This window comes from Tympanuchus pallidicinctus, unplaced genomic scaffold (genome assembly GCF_026119805.1).
Source record: "Tympanuchus pallidicinctus isolate F22 unplaced genomic scaffold, pur_lepc_1.0 scaffold22, whole genome shotgun sequence".
Classification (NCBI taxonomy): domain Eukaryota; kingdom Metazoa; phylum Chordata; class Aves; order Galliformes; family Phasianidae; genus Tympanuchus; species Tympanuchus pallidicinctus.
The window spans coordinates 16,889,918-16,908,437 of NW_026294739.1; the positions used below are offsets into that span (position 1 = coordinate 16,889,918).

The following is an 18,520-nucleotide window of genomic DNA, read 5'->3' on the forward strand; positions in this document are numbered from 1 at the left end:
ACCTTCGGTCATAGTGGATTAACTCCAGAATGATTCTTAAAAATTATATTGGTTTTAAATGCATAGTGGGTACAGCATTATATATCCTACTACCAGTGGGAGGTGAAATAATAAAAGAAAATACTAGAAAAAAGCAATAACATTTTTTCTGTTAGATTCCACTTAAAGACCTCTAGATATACCTCCCAGAGAGCTACTGATGAAAATATCACAATGCAATAACATTCTTGGAGCAAGAACCCCTGCACTGCTGCTGCATGTGGCATAGAGACCATAAAGATAATATATATCAAATAAAGAGATTTTTAAAAGTATATGAATAGAGGGTCATTTGCAAGTTGTTTTTCTTACTGGCTTTGGAACCAGGTGTCAGTAGGTTTAATCAATGTACACTTATTTGTTAGTGTGATACTAGTGAGTCTTTATTATAGTAGAAGAGAAACACCTGTGACAGAAAAAAAAAAAGCACTGTAAGTACTTCATCATTTCAGCCACAGCTGCTCCGTGCCACTTGTGCTGAATTGTAAGAGATAGTAAAACCCATAATCATTTTCTTCTTCTGCAGCTTCTAGCCAAAACACAATTAAAGTGAAACACTGAGCTTTGCAGAAAGGAAGAGGTGAAACCGTGACTCCCAGTGCCATCCCCAGGGTGGGATGGGGATGAGATTGACGATGGCAGTCCCCTGAGTGAGGAATGTGGAGAATAACATCGGGCCCAGGAGCACACACACAGGTGGGAGGATGGAGCTCCAGCACAGCTGCTGAGGTCAGGGGGGGTGGGGGCCACAGGTGGCTCTGATTGGGATGGTTAAGGCCAGTTTGGGCCTTCAGTCCTAGGCTTTAAAAGTGCTTAAAGCAGCAGTTGTGGGTTCTTTGGAAGGTTTTAGGTTTGCATGCAGCATGTTGGCTTGTTTCCTGGCTCCTAGCAGCGCTCCCCAGGTATGTATCATGCTATGGATGAATCTATATGGGCTTGGAGACCTAAATATACTTATTGCTTTTGATGCTGTTATGCTGTAAGTGGGACTAGAACAGGTTATTGGTGGAAATAGTTTTCTAGGACTATAGTGCTTCAAGGAAAAGCAATACATTTCTTCACCAGCTGTAGTTCTAGGCTGTAAGCAAGGGGTGCAGCTCCTTCAGCAACTGGGTGTGTAGGCACATAGGTGTCAATGGGCGACCACACGGAGGAGCCCTTGGAGGAGTTCTATCACTTGTTTCCAAAATCTGGCTGTGAATTGTGCCTTTGGGTTAGTACTGCGAAGATGCATCACCAGCAAATGCTGTTGTGACTGTTGGGCTGTGGACAGCTTCTGAGGGGACATCACTGGCCCCATCCTGACCTTGCCACATGCTCAGCCCTTTGTGTTGCTCTCTGGCATTCTCTCCCCTTTCTGTGGAGCAGATGGCTTCCCCTACTGAACATCAGAAACTTTTGGTCATAAGAAGTCATACCCAAGTACTTTTTTCCTTAAGGTGTCCTAAGAAAAAAAAAAAAAAAAGGAGAGAGAAAGAAATCAAACTCTGTTTTGATTTCTGGTGCACACATTTTTATCTACTAATTAAAGGCTCTTATCACACCAAGCTCTACTTGAAAAATAGTTCATAGTTCTCCTATGGACTGTGGAGGAAAAAGATTTTCTTAAGCAACACGTGGTAGAGAAACTTATGCAATTCTTATTGCTTCTGCCTCTGGAGAGGCAAAGTTGGAAAGGGGAGAGGGAGACGCAGCAGTGAAATATATATCTCTCTCTTAAGTAAAAATAGCTTGAACTGTACTTACTTATCCTCTCATCTGGCTGGAGATGGAAAGGCCTCCAGTGCAGAAAGAAGCATAAGGAAAAGGAGATGATGTCCTGCTTGACTGGAAGCAATCCACCGTGGAGGGCCTGAAGGTTTGGTAGTGTCACCAGGGCTTGTTCCTTTCCTTCTGGAATTGGTGGTGGTTATTTCTGGAGCTCCTTGCTCCAGTGGCACCAGGAGGGCTACTAGTTTTCCTGTATACTGTAGGTAGGGTAGACGTGGCACTTAAGAACATGGTTGGTGATTATGGTGGAGGGGGGTTGATTGTTGGACTCAGTGATTTTAGTGGTCTTCCAAGAGTAATAATTCTATGATGTTTAGCTGAGAAAAGAACAGTTGATGTGCTGAATGAGGAAATCTAGGTGGGTTTTGGAACAAAAGAAACCTGCCTTCCACCTTATCCTCTGCAAACCAGAGCATACTCTGAGGATTTTGTGAGTGTTGTCATTGTCAGCAGCTGAAAAATATCAACACTGGTGTGTGGAGCATCTGTAATGCTCCACTTAGAAACCCAATCCTAAAAGGTGACCAAAGAACAGAAATAAGGGTGTGTTATTCTCTTATCTCTTCAGCCTGATGTTGTGACAAGGACGAGGTGGCCCCACACTCTGGTGGTATTGGGGTATTGGGGGGATGTGTGGCTGAGCAGTACCAGGCCTGCAGTCAGCGTGGAGACCCCTCCTCTTTGCCACACACATCACATCACCCGATTTACATGCACAGCTGTTCCAGCACCAATTAGTCATGTGATATTTGAAACATCAAATATTCTTTCCCTGCTTATCAACACTGTAATTATGGCCTGTCAGGGCTTTATGCTCTTCTTAAAATAAACACCCAAATGCTGGTGTTAACCCTTCAGCACTGTGCCTTGGCCAACTTGTGACTTGATTTAAATCTCCAAGATAAATGGAGTTGTAATTTAATTATTTGCCTGCCAAAGTATGGGTGAAAGGGCTGCTGTTTGATGAGCCCCCCATGGCACCCAGTCCAGGAGAGTGGTGGCCCTCTTGTGGATGTTGCAGGACTTTGACCCAAATCAGGGATGCATTGAACTCGGCACAGTTTATTGCTCATTTTTTCAGTTGCATCCTGACTAAATGCAAACCTCTTCTGCTGGCCAGGCCTATATTTTGCTGACTTAAACCACTTCAGAGCCCCCAGATTTGTGTGAGGACAGTGTGCTTGCAGGTACCAACAGGTACAGTTAAGGGCTCTACTTCTGCAAGCATACACAATGATTTGTGAGGTTGTCACTGTGCCAGCACTTCTATCCAGAGGCCATCTGAATGCACAGATGTGGAGCTACAGCTCTGGAGCACTGCTTCTAGCTCTGCTGATTCCTGATCCTTGTGCTTGCTGCCTCCATGGAAGTGCAGTCAGAGGAGTGCTTTGTCTGAGTATTCACCCCTTTAGACTGGACGTAGCCCTGGAGACTGCAGAGGTCAGCATGGCAGATGCAGGAATATGGGGCTATTCCTTGCAGTACTTGCTCTTCTTGCAGCCTCAGTGCCTCTTGGGCCTGCAACAGTCCTGTAACCTGTGAACCTACTGTCAGAATCTGTGTTCTTGAGACATGCCAAACTAATGGGCAGTGAGGTTCAGGTCTGAACTGAAACTCATAGTTCTGAGGGCACGTCCAAGCTTTGAATATCTGCACAGTCCTTGTCTCAGTGCATTGCCTTATTTACCAGGGAACCCCGTCATGCTGAGTTGACAGATGTAATTCTTTTTTTTTTTTTTTTTTTCTGTTTATAATGCTTGATGTTTCACAATGCGCATATGCTTATTTGCTTCCTGAAGAACAGGAGATACTACATGGTGCAAGTATGCTATCTATACATTGAGACTGTGTTAATTTTTTACATTTCCTATGCTGGAGATATCTTGGAGTCAGTGAGCATGAACTCTAACAGATTCAGACCAAAGGCTTAATAATAATAATAAAAAAAGCTGTAGACATTATAAGTAAACACGTGAGTGATACAGACTCTGACACAGTCTCTGCTGCCTGTGCAGCACTAGTCACCATGGGGAAAAACATTTAGAAAAAAAATCCAGGTAAATCAATTAGTTTTACTTCATTTCCTCCTCATTTCTTTCACTGCCTTATCGTGTTTCACCACATTTTGCTGTGATGTGGCGATGTGCACCATGGCTGAGAACTGATTGCACATCATGGTGGGGACGGTCACGGCTTGTGGAGAGTCCTCAGTCTGTGTGCAGAGCTGATGGCTGCAGTTGGCCAGCTCCCATCTTTCCATGCACGCAACCGCCCTCCTCTGTGACCTGTCCTATAGACAATGTCCAGATGAACTGGGGGAACATGGCCTCCAGTAGCTGTTGAGTCTGTGTTGGTAGATTTATATTTCACTTGAGGAATAGACAGACTTACGACTTTAGGGGAAGTCTGTGTGCCGGTCTCATTCTCTTTGATCTGCTCTGGCAGATCTCTATGGGAGAGGTGACAGGAACTGGTGGATGGGATTTCTGGCACAGCTCAGCTTAGAGCAGAGCCCAGCAGTCTTATTTTGCACCAGCCTGGCCGTTGGCAGAGTCAAGCAGGAGAAGGATCTGCGGGATTCTGGGGGCAGAGAGGCTCTCCATCAGCCTCTCTTCATCCTCACCATATCCTCTGCTGAAGAACATCAGATGTCTTCTGACCCTGTGCTGGGTGCAGAAGCTGTCTTTACGTGATACTGTGCCACAAAAAATAGCTCAATCTGCATGCTTCTGGTGCCCACCTCTGAGCTAGACTGCTTAGGTCTGGCATGGCTGTCTTTGGAGAGAGCCTTGAGCCTCGGAGAAGGAGACATAGGGTTCTGCTGGATGAGCAGCAATTGACAGTAGCTCTGTCACGCATTGAAGGCACACAGAACAAAAAGGATTAAAAAGAAGTAGAGCAGTGACTTATAAACTCAGTTTCTTCCACTTGGTTCAGGGCCGGGTGTCCAGTGGAGAAGTGGTATATCACTGTATAGGTAAAGTCTGTATCATAATGCATGTATACAAACAGTGCTGCATGAAAACTGTTCAGGCAGCTCTAGTTCTGGCATTTTGAAACTTTAGAGTGCTTGCTTTTGCAACCTGAATAATGTTCTTTAAAGTGTATGGTTTGGGTTGGTTTTTTTTTAGTATGTAATTATAATCTTGTTCTACATAATTTAACAGCATCAGAACAGGAGATTTTTATCCAAGACTGGAAGTAATTGTTGCTCAAGCTTATTGCTCAGCTGAAGTGACATGAGGAAAGGTCTAAGAGCTACTGTCAGCCATACAACAGAGCGTAGGATGAGCCCATCCCTGGCTGTGCAGGCACAGAAGGGTGACTCTGGGCTTGGAGCGGTGATTAAATCTTTGCCAAGCTCTGGATCCTTGGGGTGGTAGCAGTGGGTCTGTAGTAAGCTGCTGGGGGGCAGTCAGCTCCCAAGACAAGAGAGCTGGTGACACCAAGGCTTCCTTGGGCAGGCATATGGATTTTGATCAGTGCTGACTCCAGCGACATAGCACTCTGATGGGAAGCAGATGGCTCTTGGGCTTTGCTTCTCCTGCTGTTCTATGCGTGTAGATCAGCATGGCCACCTTGTCACAGGGAGAGAGGCCAGAAGGGGTGGGAGGGGACTCAGAAAGGATATGAGAGAGCAACACATTTCCCAGATCATTAATCTGCTATTTGTGGCCAGGATGATATTGGCTGAAGATGAAGGACTGCCAGAGATGGCAGCAGAAATCTGGGACTGCAGATGTTCTCCCTCCTTCAGGTGACTGCTCAGCAGCACAGAGCTAATGCAGGGACATCAGAAGCATCATGTGCCTTGTGAATTTCTGCTAGCTGACCGTACTGTTGTGCACAAGTGTAAAGCAAGGCATTGATGACTTAACTGTGGTTGAATTTTCTTAACTTCAGGAAGAATTGTGATGGAATAAAGGCCTCCTAATTTTGACAGAAGAGTATCTGAATTCCTTTTAATGGCAGTTCTAATTTTGATACTCCTTAGCATGGGGAAAGCCTTTTGGTTAGCTCTGCCTGTGTCCCTAATAGGATGTGTCGGAGTTAAAAGTGAAAAATGGAGTGTGATAGTGTTAGCAGAAAATCAGGCTTTGAGTGAGGTTGATCAAATTGCTCACTTGCAGCAAAGTCCATCGCAGCCCCAAACATAGCTCCTTCTTGCTGGATATATCCTGTGCTATGGAGCCTGGCAGCTCTCTCATTCTGCATCTGGTTTGGCAGTGCTTGTGTTCTTTCCTTGCTCGGCACCAACCTGGGAGCACCCAGCTCTGTGGCCATGCTGAGTGGGGGTCTGAGCGCTTCAGTGTTTGGCCCCCAGGGAGCAAAACATCTTGGGTTTAGCAAACTGAAGGCAAGCCTGGTGTCAGTTTACCTGGCAGCATTTCCAATTAAAGTAGACCTCTCTAGGCTGCCGGGGACATTGGCACTGGGAGCTGCCACCAGCTGCACCACTGCTACCCTGGTGATGGTTGGATAAATGCTACTTTTCTCCTTCCCCTCCTGGTGCTGTGGTGCTGTAGACTCTGATGCTTTGCTTTACTCATGGCTGTGATCAGTGATGTCTCTGGGGTTTGTTAGGAGGGCTGCTGGTGGCTGTGTCCCCGTGACCGATCCCATGCTCCTCTGATGGTTGAGGAGAATGGAAGAGAAGAAACGTGTCACCAATCAGCCTCTAAAAATAAATTCTTCAAAACATTCACTGAACCGAGCAATTGCCAATAGCTTTGTTTCGCACCAGAGGAACTATTATATTTATTTCTCAAGCATCCCTAGTAGGAAAGCTGCCCCTCTCCTGGATTTCAGCAGGCAGCAGTGGGTCAAACTGAGAAATGGAAACATTCTGTTTTCAAAACATTTCAAACTAAGTAGTTTATACTTTTTCCTCAGATAACCCAAACCACTCAGAAGAGTCTGTATACAGTTGTGAAATGTTTGGGTACGTCACAAACAGCGATTTCCTCCTGGACTCCGAGTGCTGGGAAGTGACGAGCTCAGGTTGCTCAGTGAAGCAAGAAAGTGTTCTTTTCCCTGGGTCTATGATAGATGACAAGCAGTGCAGAAGCTAATGGAGAGCTGATGCTATCATGCTCAGGTTCTGAGACTGCAAGGTTGCATTACTGCAGAGATACTGGTTCAGTCCCCTTGGAAAGCTGAAGCTCTATTAGTATGGGCATTATTGGATGAGAAGGGGAATTAGCTGTCCAGTTCTTAAGGTGTGGTAAGTTGCAGTTTCCACTAGAGGTTTCACTGCATTGCTGTAGGGCTGCAGTTTCTGTAACACAGGTGCTGGAGCCTGCCTGACCAGGTCAACAGCAGGCACAGCTTTGAGTCATTTCACTGAGCTGCACTGTACCTTGTGCCATGCCAGCTGCCTCTGCTGGGCACCGCTTTTGGGATGCATGCTTCAATGTGAGCAAATGCTGCTGTGCTGCCCAAGTACTCCGCTTTGCACACACAAGGCTTGCCTTTGGCTAGCAGTGCTCTCTTTGTGATGTGGCCATGATGAAGGACCAGTGAGTCCCCAAGGTGGGGACAGTGGCCGTGTCCCCAGCCTGCCTTGGGACGTTGTGCCAGATCTGCGACTGTGGCACTGTGTCTTCTCAAGGTGTGCAGCTCTCTCATTTCCTGAGCCCCCTTTCTGTATTTAGCTCCAACTTCTACTGATTGTTTTCTGGGTATGTTTTGAGATAAAAGAGATGTCTGCTCAGACAAGCTAAACCCAACTGTGCTCTCTGTTGTCCTAGCTGGTGATATTTAGTAAGTCTGCAGGAAAGTGCCAAGTTTCAGAGAACTGCAGCAGGGTTGGTCACACTTCTAGTTCACAGTTGTTCCAGAACAGAAATAAGACCTGAAGTAAATAATCTAATTAAGAAAATACCTATTAAAAGACTGTGTGAATGTGGCATCTGCAATATTACACATACCCTAAGTTTCGTGAGCGGGCCCCAGTGTGTCCAGGCACTGTGCTGACGTTTTCCTGTGACGCTTTTCCATTGGGAGTTTTGCCCAAGTTGTTGAAGGAGCCCCAGTTGCTCCTTCCTGTCCCAGCTGGATGTGGTGTGAGATGGTTGTGCCAAGAAGCATATGCATTTAGTTGGCGTGGTGATTATGGGATGATGGTTGGTGTAGGTGATTTTAGTGACCTTTTCCAATGTGGTGGGTTTGTGTGAATACTCAAGTTCACCCTTAGAGCAGTGTGTGGATAGGGGATGTTTCTCATTCATTTGTGCTGCCTACAAGAATACCAGTTTCACTCAAAATGATATTGAAATGGTGGCAGAGAAAAGGAGCAGCACATCTCCACCAAAGCACTCCTCTTTGAGGCAGCAGGAACTGTCAACATTGTGTTTGCAGTGCTAACGCTTCTGTGGGGGGTTAACTGTGCCAGGCAGTCAATTCCCTTTAAAATTACTGTTTTACCTCGCTCCATCCAATTACTCAAGTTATTTTGCTATCGCACAGATCTCTCTGTTAATGTCAACAAAATGATTACAGAAAGCAGCAGCATCAAGGTGTGTCACCCACAGGGAGCACTGACAGCAAGTGCAGCATGCGGTGTGTTTCAGGAGCTCCATCAGCACCAAACAGCACTGACATGGGCAGCCTGGTTGTCATGCACGGACCTGGGGTGATGTTGGATTTGTGAGCTGAGGTTGGCAGCGTGGCTCTCCCTTTGGCATGGGTGGTAGCAGGGGGGTGAATAGGGGACAGTTGTGCACCAGCACGGGGCAAGCCCCTCTGCTTGAAGGGAAAGCAGTGTTGTAAAGGAAGAAAACTGGGAGCCATGTGGCTATATTGGTCTTGAATTTGTCCCAAAAGGGCCAGCTTTGGCTGAGGACAGAGTATTTTTGCTCAACGAAGATTTTGCTACACCGGTCCTGCTGATGGTGGGAGCGCCCAGATCTGCTGTGATCCATGTGAATTGCACAAATTGATCCAGAAAATGTTCTACACAGAAACCTTCATCAATTCCCTGTTGCATCAGCACTCCTCATTTCTTAGCTGCAGGAGCTATAAAGGAAAGTCTAATGAAACAAGCCAAATCTGAATGCAGAAGATATTGAAATCTAGAAGATTTAATTTAATATTTTTATTACATATCTTTGGAACCCTGATTATCCCTCCCCCCGCCCTTCAGGCATTTATTTACCTAAGGAAAATTATACTACTGATTACAAGATTGCAGCTCCATTTTCACTGCTTAGAACTCTTTTTAACAGCTCGTGTTACACTTGCGTGACTTGTACAGTTTCATAATATCTTGAAAATTTTTATGCTATGTTGCAGAAAGGTACTTACATAGAGATGAAGGAGGCAGAAGATTTGCTTTGCAGTCTTTTTGAGGGGTAAAATGTTAGTTTCTTGGCTTGGATAGGCCTGTGAATGATTCCTTTGAATCACTGGGCAGTGAGTTCACGCCCTGCATTTGTCCTTCAGACTAAGTGCAAAGTGAGAAACTATGAGAGGTACCTTTAAACACAGCATAAAAAGGAATGTTTTCTATGCGGGGAATAAAAATAAATTATGCAGAAACCATGACTATTGTGTGTGTGTGTGTGTGTGCGTGTGTATGAAATCAGACCTGCAATATTCCTGTGGTAAATAAATGACAGATAGGACAGCATGTTAGAAAAAACATGAATATTTCCAATAAATCCTTGCACCTGGGCATTTTAAATCAGAATTCACTTCAGCCAGAACTGCACGCTGAGTTGAGGTCAGGAGAGATTTCCAGAAGTATTATGATTATTACCTAACAATTCAGTTAATAAGAGCTGTGGAATTGGATTAGATTTTTGTCATTTCGGATGTTACAACAATAGGGACCTTTGCCTGACACAACATCATGAATATTGGATGGGATCCTGTGGTGCTGCTCCTCCACGTTAGGATATTATCCAAGGCTGAAGGTTATGAATACATGAGTTACATTGTTCACTTCTCAGTTGGTAAAAACAAAAAAGCCACCATCCCATAATCAAGTTCTGATACACAACTAGATATAATATAGCTTTTCTTTATATATATATATATCTGTATATCTGTATATATATATCAAGTAAAAAAATCTAAAATAGTTGGAAGTAAAAAATGAAAAAATAGCTGTGTTACTTTTTCTTTACAGTGATATGGTAGCAAATACATGACAAATGAGTAATAAACCTTTACATAAGGTGTTCTGGTCCCATCTCCATCAGCAGGGCTCACACTGAAGTACAAAATGGAACAAGGTGATTTTTGTTGGTTTTCTTTTTTTTTTTTTTTTTTTTTGCTACAGCTTCTGCAGATGACAAAGATGCTGTTGGTAAGACAGAAGGAAAATACAGCATAAAATAAATAAAACTCCAAAGTGTTTGCAAAAGACTGTACATACCACTGGGTAAAATTTACTTCTGAACTGGGGGAGCTAACACATAGCATCACCAAGTCCTACTTAGGCAGAAAACACTCATACTTATCCTGGCCTCGCAGTAGTCTGTGTGGTGCCACCTGCTCACAAAAAAACCTGTTTTGTTTCCCTACTTTTTTCCCCTGCAACCAATAACAAGGCAAAACCAGAAATCCATTGGCAGGGCTGAGCCAGAGGTGAGACCTCAGTGATGCACAAGTCATTTGCTGCCTTTTCTCCAGGCGTGAATTTCCCCAGAATCCTTTACACTGAGAAAGTCAATTGACTGAGTTTGGCAAATGGTCACATTGAGCCCAATTCTGGCTGTAGAAAGGAAAGAAGTACAGGTCTCAGCATCAAACAAGATCGTCAACACAAACAGTAATTTTTTCAGTTGTCTGCATAATAATATCATGTTTGCATATAGAACAGCTTTTGCATTATTGCTCTACTTATAAGAATATAGTAAGGAACTTACAACAGACTTGCACATTACAAACTTAAGGTTCTTTGGTGAAGAATGAGAAAACAGTATTTTATCTGTAATTAACTCTTGGAGGAGTTTTCATCCTTATCTGTTGATCCTTTGGATTCTCTCACAGAGGAGAGAAAGGTATTGAGTCAGCTTTACCATCGCAACGATGGCAACACCGCCGATCATCATGCATGTGGGCCAGAAGAGCGAGTGGAACAGCACGTTGGAGCTGTACAGTTTGGTCAATATCACATTCTTCTGAGTGCCCTCAGGATCATAGAAGCAGGAGAAGCGTTGATACTTTCGGAAGTTTTCCATCACAACGTTCACCGTCGACATGGATTCCTCGTAATTCTTGCCGCACTTGGGTATGTACGAACACTGGGGAGAAATCAGAGGGAGAAAAATGCAACTCCAAACCAGATACCGTGTCTGTTTTCAGGTGGCAAGCAGGAAAATCTCAAGATGATTATGCTTTTCATAATAACAGCGCAATATCATTAAGCTAATAATAAATTTATCTCAGACAAAACTCAATATTTTGTACATCTACAGAATTTCCCATTGGAGAGCCTACAAGTGCTGTACAAATATTAATGCTTTAATTTGCACAGCAGCCTCGTGAGATAGGTGAATACATTATTATTGCTAATTTACACATGCAAAAATGAAGCTGATGAAGCACCTCTTCATCTTAAGTGGCATACATACCCTTGCAGCAAGGTGGGTAATTGACTTGCTGTAAATACATATCTGGCAGCTCAGATCTGGCTTGTATGGGATCAAAATGATCTCAGTAGTCACGGGTGTTCACTCACAGAAGGAAAGGCCAACAGGAAAACTTAATACAAATCTTCCATCAGGGGCAGTGCCTCAATTAAGGACAGATAGAAAGTCAAAGAGAAAATGCAGATTTTCCTAGTGACTTCACCTCTTGCTGGAGCTCAGCCCTGGCTCTTGGGCTGTTGCTTAACTTGCTCTTGGGTCCTGCCATGCTCCCCTGCTTGCACTGCTGATCTTGCTTTTTGGGAGTGATACTTAAATTTATGTAACTTAACCATGGCAAGAGAGTTTTTCAAAGGAAAAGAGTCATCTTTATTAAATTAATGCAACCCATAGCTTTTTATTATTGTTGTTTTAAGTTATAAACTTTATAGATGTCCCTCTGTTCATTCTCATGAGTGCACTGTGACTTTTCATAACGCACTGAGACAAATCTCTAGTCCTAATAACAATTCAAGGATTAACCTCATAACAGGATTTGATTGATTCATTGGCAAGTTTATTAGCCCAGAATGTGATTTGAAGCACGGCGGGAAGATTGTCTGCAGTTAGCCGACTGCAGCATTAAGGGTAGAGCATGTCGGCCTGCCATAATGAATATTTCATAGAGCTCTAGAAATTAAAGATGGAAAATATCAGGTCAGTAATATCTCATCCATCTTCCTGCTGGTGCAGGGCTGCTCCCCCCAGGATATTCTCTTGCACTCTGCCCAGCTTTGTCTTAAATGTCCAAAGCTGCAAACCCTCTTCCAGTGTCTGTGACTCCTTAATAGATCATAATCTACTCAGTACGGGAAAATTGTCAGTGAAGCTGTACCTAATTTTCTTTTACTGAATCATGCTATCGTGATCCTAACAGCAATATTTCCAGCTCTGATGCTTTGTTGTGTTTTTTATTGCAAGTTTGGAGTCAGATTTTTTTGTTCCTTGAAGCAGCTGCTACTGTCCTGAGAGAGGAGACTGAATGAGGACTTGGCTGCTGTTGCACAGTCCTGTCCTCTTGACAGAAAACAGCAGGCATGTAAAAGCCCCAATGATGACAGGTTCCTGGAATCAGAGTCTACAGAATTGTCCCCAGAGTGCAGTGGGGAAGTTCTGCAGATCCTGGCTTCCTGCAGGCTTGAGTATTCTGCAAGCACTTTTGAAGCAGACCTGATGCAGAAGCAAAACTCGAGCTGTTGCCTCCTACACGGAGCCACCAGCCGTGTCGGGCTGGTTGGGCTGCCTGAGCCAACTGGGTTTGAAGTGATGAAGCCATGGAAGGCAGTCATGCAAGGGAGCTTGATATGCTTTGCATCACAGCCAGGCTCCTTGTGCCAAAATCATCTCTTCTCATGCTTCAAGATAACGGGTGCCCTTCGCTCCATGTGCTAATGTCCTTGTTTCAGTTCTGAGCATTGTGTAGGTGATGGGCAGGCAGGCAGATGCTGATAATGGGATGTTTGCAGTGTTTTCTTTGGTTTGATTGTCATTTAGTTTTCTCAAGTGCTTGGCAGGGAATTTTATATCTGCCATTCTTATGCTGTGTCTATGAATGTAAACTACTAAAGCTGCGCTGCTTTATTACAGTTCTGCATTGCCAAACACCTGGAGGTCCGCAACAATGGAAGTAAACTTTGTCTGGACCTCTGTCTCAAGTAAGAATTCTGTGATAAAACATGGGATAAGTGGCTCTTGTGTTACTGGCAATCTGATCACTAAGAGCACATGCTAGGTAGTTATAAAGAGAACTTGCTAGATTTCCAGCCCTACCTTTCTAATTTAAAGGACTGGGCAATCTGTACAGGCTATCTGCCTCTCAACTTGTCCAACCTAAAGCCCTGCTCAGTGAAGGGTCACTTGGCCAGTCAAGCTGTGAGGATCTCCATGGTTGGAGACTGCACAACAACTCTGGGCAAGCACGTAACTGGTTCTGATGATCAAATCTGCTTGCTTACCTCACTTACAAAGCATGGATATAAACCAGTGGAGACATGAAAGGAATCAAGATGACGTAGCATGGAATGGAATCGGGGCTTTTGGAACTGCTCTAAGCTGTTCAGTCCTTCCTTGGCATGGCAGATGTCTCTGGGTGAAGGCTACACTGCCCAATGTACCTCCCCTGTCGACTCTTGTAGTGTATGGCAACCAAGTAAGAAAAGTATAGCTGTGAAAGTATTTAAGCTGCCATGATTGTAGTATTGGCAAGGAGTTGGTCTTGCTTTAAGGCTAGAGATAAAGTGCAGACAGTGAGTGCAATGACAAGCCATGAAAAACTGTGGATGCTTTTCTGGGATAGGCTTGAGCAGCTCAGCTGGCATCCATTTACTTCCCATTGAGACTGGCAGCGGCACGCCGTATGTCTCAATATAAATGGCACCTGTTTCTCACCACGCCATGTGGGACAGCAGCTCCGTTAGGTAGCAAGTCTCCTAGATTAATCATTATTTAAAATCAAAGTGCATTCTGCTCATTTTGCTGCTGGCAAGAGGGGCGAAATGGGCTGCAGGTGCTGCTTGGCATGCGTGGCGGTGCTCAACGAGGCAGGGGGACCTCTTGGAGGTCGTGTGTGCTGGTGTATAACACGTCTGCGCATCTTCATCTCTGTCAGGGCTCAGTGAGCCAGGGCAGACTTCTCTCTGGCTTGCTTAGCAAGGAGGAAGATGGGGAATGCAAACCTGCAAGGCAGAGATGGGTAGAGGAAGAGGGGGAAATAATGCAAATGGTCCAATGGCTGCTTAGGGTGAAGAGTTTGCTGGGACATGGATGCAGGGGGTGAGGGTGGGTTTGCTGGGAAGGTGTGAAGCAGGAGGAAGGTGGTGAGTGCTGAGCATGGGTTGAGCAGATGTGGGGATTTTGGCATTTCCTCTGTCTTTTGGTAAAATACCACACTTTCTAGTCTGTAGCCATGCGTTCTGCTGAAGCTGTGATAACCCTTGAAATGGAACATCCTTTTCCTAATCCTCCAAGATCTGCAGTAGGAATTGTCCCAGTGCTTCTACCACGTAATGCAGATCTTAGAAAAGGTTTGGGAGGAGGTGGTCCCCACAGAAATGGGCTGCACTGGCCTGAAGCCTGGAGGCTCTGCTGATCCCAGCCAGTTATTTTACAGACATGGCGAGCGTCCATTAAAAACTGTGTTTGGATTCAGGTCACATAGCCAGCAGCACATGAGGAAAACCTAGGAATCCTCTTGAGAGTAGAGCTTAACCTGTAAAACAACCTTGGGCTGGAGGAGTATTAACTGTGCCCACATTAAATTAAGAGGTGGAGGTATTCAGGAGAATTTCAAAATCTGTTTTCATCAAACAAAAATCAGTAGCAGAATGTGGAGATTTATGCTAAACCTCCTGATTTACTTGAATCCAGTAGAGTGCAGAAACTGATCTGATCTGTTTTAATCGAATCACTGGATTTTACTTCTGTCTCAGCGGAGAGTCGGATCTGCCCTAGCTTGTGGGTGCTGGGAAATGGACTGCAGGTGCCTCTTTTCTGCACTGTTGGGGGTGGAATGGGGACACTGCTGTATTTCACACCTCAACTCCAAAGGACTTTGTTTCTCAGCCACAGGAGCTAATTATCCAGCAGAATAACCACCCTGTGCAACCACTCGATGCTTTGACTCATTTTAATATCACTTCATCTTAATATACAGAAGTAATTTGGTCTCCTGAACTGCTGCCATAAATAGAAATACAATAGGTTAGGCTGTCAGCTGCTCGAACATGGGCTCTGCCATTGCGGACTGCAGCACTGTAGTCTGTAGTTTGGGGTTCAGTGACCTTGGATAACTAAGAATTTAAAGCCTCGTGACTGAGCTGCATCCCATCTTGCTGCAGCCTGTGGTCTTTGGCACCCAATGCTGGCGATGTGCAGAAGGGGAGATGAGAGAGGCGCGTGTCAGAGCCCCATACTCAGCATCGCAGAGGCGGCTCGCAGCCACCTGTGAGCAGGCGCTGCTCGGAGCGGCGCTGCCTGCGTGCCGTCTGTGCGCCTGCTGCCTGCGTGCCTGCTGCCTGCATCGCAGCCTGCAGGCAGGAGCTGTCTGTGTCCCACCTGGACTGAGTCGTGCTGGGTGTCACACTTGCTGAAGCAGAGAGGAGTTCTTCTGTTAAAAATATTTCTGCTTTCAAAGTCTGGAATTGGGGAAATGGTGTGAGAAAATGGGCCAGCATCTTAGTCTGCCTTTTATTTTTTTATCTCCATCTTTAGTCTTGACAGTCTCTTTTATGTAAACCATCAGCATCTTTGCACCATCTGTGACCCCAGCACTGGGGGGAGGGGAGGGAGGGATGAGAGGAGGCTCCAGCCTCAGGTGTGGCACTCCAGAATGTGCTGTCTGCATGGGGTGGAGGAGAATGTTCCCCTTCAGAGATGGAAGCTCTGTCTGGGCACTGCTCTCTGCTCTGCATTTAACAGGGAAGTAGGAGCTGCAAGCCTTATATCACGTTTAAACAGGGAACGGCTATAACACAGTGAGCAGCCCTCCAGAAATCCATTTAGGAAGAAATTTCATTCCGTGCTCCTACCTCAGAATTGATTTTCATTGTTTCTTCGGTGTGGTAGAGCAGAAGCTTCTGGCCAGAAGAAGTGAGATTGACGTACACCTGCAGGCAGGGGTACTGAGAGATTTTCCAGCAGTCCGGGCCGCAGCTAAACGAGCAGTTGAAGGTTTCAGTGATGGATGCGTTGAGAAGCGAGCACTGAGCTTCTTCTGTCCAGACACTAAAGCAGAAAAAAGGAGATGTCAGAGCATGGCTAGAATGGGTGATAAGCACCGACTGCAGCTCAGAATTTCCATTGGGGATATATGAGGGGAATCTTGAAGGGCTTTGAGCCCTTTGAAAGGGCTGGACTTTCTTGTGTTATTCCGCAGCGCCTAATGTTTGGGAAGATATCTCTATTCACTAATTTATGTATGTAGATGAAAAGGGAACTGGGTCTCAGTCTGAAGAAGGTCTATAAAGATAAAAAGAAATCAGCAGAGAAGGATACGGAGCAGCGTGCTCCAGGGAGAGTGCATAACAAGTGGGGCTGTGAAGGGATGCCATGAGCTGAGCCTCAACCATTAACCATGGCATCCAGCTCAGCTCAAGAAGGACAACCTCTCATTGCTGGGATATGGGCATTCACTAGCAGAGACCTGCAGAAACTCTTCTTTTACTCACTTTTCCCTTTGACTGCTGTTTTATGCACAGGTGGGGGTAGTACTGTAACACCTATCCATGGGAGACTTGTGAAGTTGGAATATTTGATACTTCATAGGTGCTTCAGGCATTTTTTCACATAGTTTGTTATATAAATCAGCTTTCCACACGAGCAATTTTGACCTTAGCAGCCTCTGCAATTGACCCTGATACTGCTGACAGGTCTGTGAGGACAGTTTGGAAATGCAGATGCTCTGAGATACTTAAAAGGCCTCGATCCCTGTCTCCAGAAATCTAAACTTTGCTTGGACTTAAGAAGGGGTAAATACTTTTATTGCACAAATAAGATGCTGGCTGGCATTCAGTTCATCCTCATGTGTAATGGTTCTTTTTCCTTATCATGGCAGGGTTGAGGAATGATTTTCAATTTTTGCAGTGATATAATTGAGGATATTCGTACCAGTTAACTTCAGGCACTTATTGTGAATACCGTAATACAGACTCTGTTGTTGATAAGCCAACGTGTGCCAAGTTTTGGGCTTGCAGACCGCCATTTTGATCCACAATTACATGTTTTTCATCCCCATAACTTTGCTGGTTGGAGTGGAAAAACCATTGTTGACACTCTTATTTCTGTATGGGATGGATTTTAAATAGGGCTGGTGCTTGAAATCTGCTTTCAAATACTGTTAATGAATCACAGGCCAAAATTTCTGCTCTGTTGCAGAGAAAGAAGCCAGAGAAGGCCTTGGAAAAATTAAATACATGCAATAAAGATGAAAGACGATATTTCACTTTCACAAATTGCTGTGTTCTGGGAGGATTTCACTTGTTAAATGTGAAAGCAGTAACCCACATGGAAAACAACATGTTCTAAAGCAGCTGGATTTCTTTCCAAATTAATTCTCCATTTTTCATTTGAAAGTGCATTGTTTCTCAAGGCCGCTAAATACTTTTGCTCTCTCCGGATTTTGTCTGGGCTTTATAGCAAAGCACTGGGGGTCTGACAGGTTTCAGCAGGCAGCAGAACAGCTGATGTGGATATTATGGTTGTGTTAAACTGCAGCAAGGCTAAAGCCTATGGATCAGATTTCGTCAAACAGGGATCTAAATTTTCCCTCACTTATGCCTGCACTGCTCAGCTTGCTCTCACTGTCGTTATGCCTAATTTATTTTACGGAAATGAAATGCAGAATATGATCTTTGTTGACCAAAAGAGAAGTTATGCAACTTTAATAAAACCAGTCATGAGAACAAGCCGTGATAAGTCAGCTGGAGCAGGGTGTGTGAGGTCAGGGTAACCACACCAAAATTACCTTTGCATGTAGGACCGCAGCAGGGTGATTCCCAGGAGGAAGTACATCATGATAGAGCACACCATCATGGCCAGCCCGAGGAGTATGGCCCGGTCTTCTCCAGCTTTTAGGGCTGTGACTGTTTTCCTTTTGTCCAGTAGATCATGATCCCTGATTTTTTGGTAAATATTTCTGAGGTTGAAAATAATATATTTTTATGTGAAGTTCGTTTAGTCAATGAATCCTCTTTAGGGTGGGCAGTTCCACCTCCATACCCATCTTGTGGGAGAGAAAGGCTTAAGGGTCCTCAGGTGTCCTTATTCAGTGGATTCACTCTGACCTGGTGGAAATTAATTCATCTCCAAAACAAATTACAGCCATTTCTGAGAAGGTAAAAACCTCTTATTGCAAATATAAAGATTAGACACTTGTGCCAGCTCAGTAGGTCCTTCTTTGGTGCAGCTTCATTGGCTCAGAATATTTATGATATAGATGAATTTGATTTCTCAGTGCCAATTTAGGGTACTATAACACATTTGGGTATGTAAGGTGTCTTGTCTTCAGTCAAATATGGTAACAAGACTTATGTTCCTGTATGCAGGATATAATTTGCAGAAGTAGTCACTGACATTTTGTG

General features: G+C 44.6%; 1 protein-coding gene and 1 long non-coding RNA gene across 6 annotated transcripts in view; one reads left to right on the plus strand and one right to left on the minus strand.

The window, feature by feature from the left end:
* Positions 1-746: 746 nt before the first annotated feature.
* LOC128082430 (uncharacterized) lies at positions 747-10,921 on the plus strand. Its single transcript, XR_008207673.1, has 3 exons — positions 747-941; positions 9,941-10,046; positions 10,807-10,921. It is a non-coding gene; the product is annotated as an uncharacterized LOC128082430 (long non-coding RNA).
* Positions 9,026-18,520, minus strand: part of LOC128082428 (calcium-activated potassium channel subunit beta-2) — a 115,342-nt gene continuing 105,847 nt past the window's right edge. For 4 of the 5 annotated variants that reach the window (XM_052686546.1, XM_052686550.1, XM_052686548.1 and 1 more), the window contains 3 exons: positions 17,905-18,075; positions 15,971-16,166; positions 9,026-11,060 (listed from right to left, as the gene is read on the minus strand). In XM_052686546.1, the coding sequence (XP_052542506.1) occupies positions 10,776-11,060; positions 15,971-16,166; positions 17,905-18,075 (652 nt within the window). In that variant the 3' untranslated portion in view covers positions 9,026-10,775. The remainder of the gene's footprint in view (positions 11,061-15,970; positions 16,167-17,904; positions 18,076-18,520) is intronic. The other variant, XM_052686547.1, reaches the window with a different exon arrangement.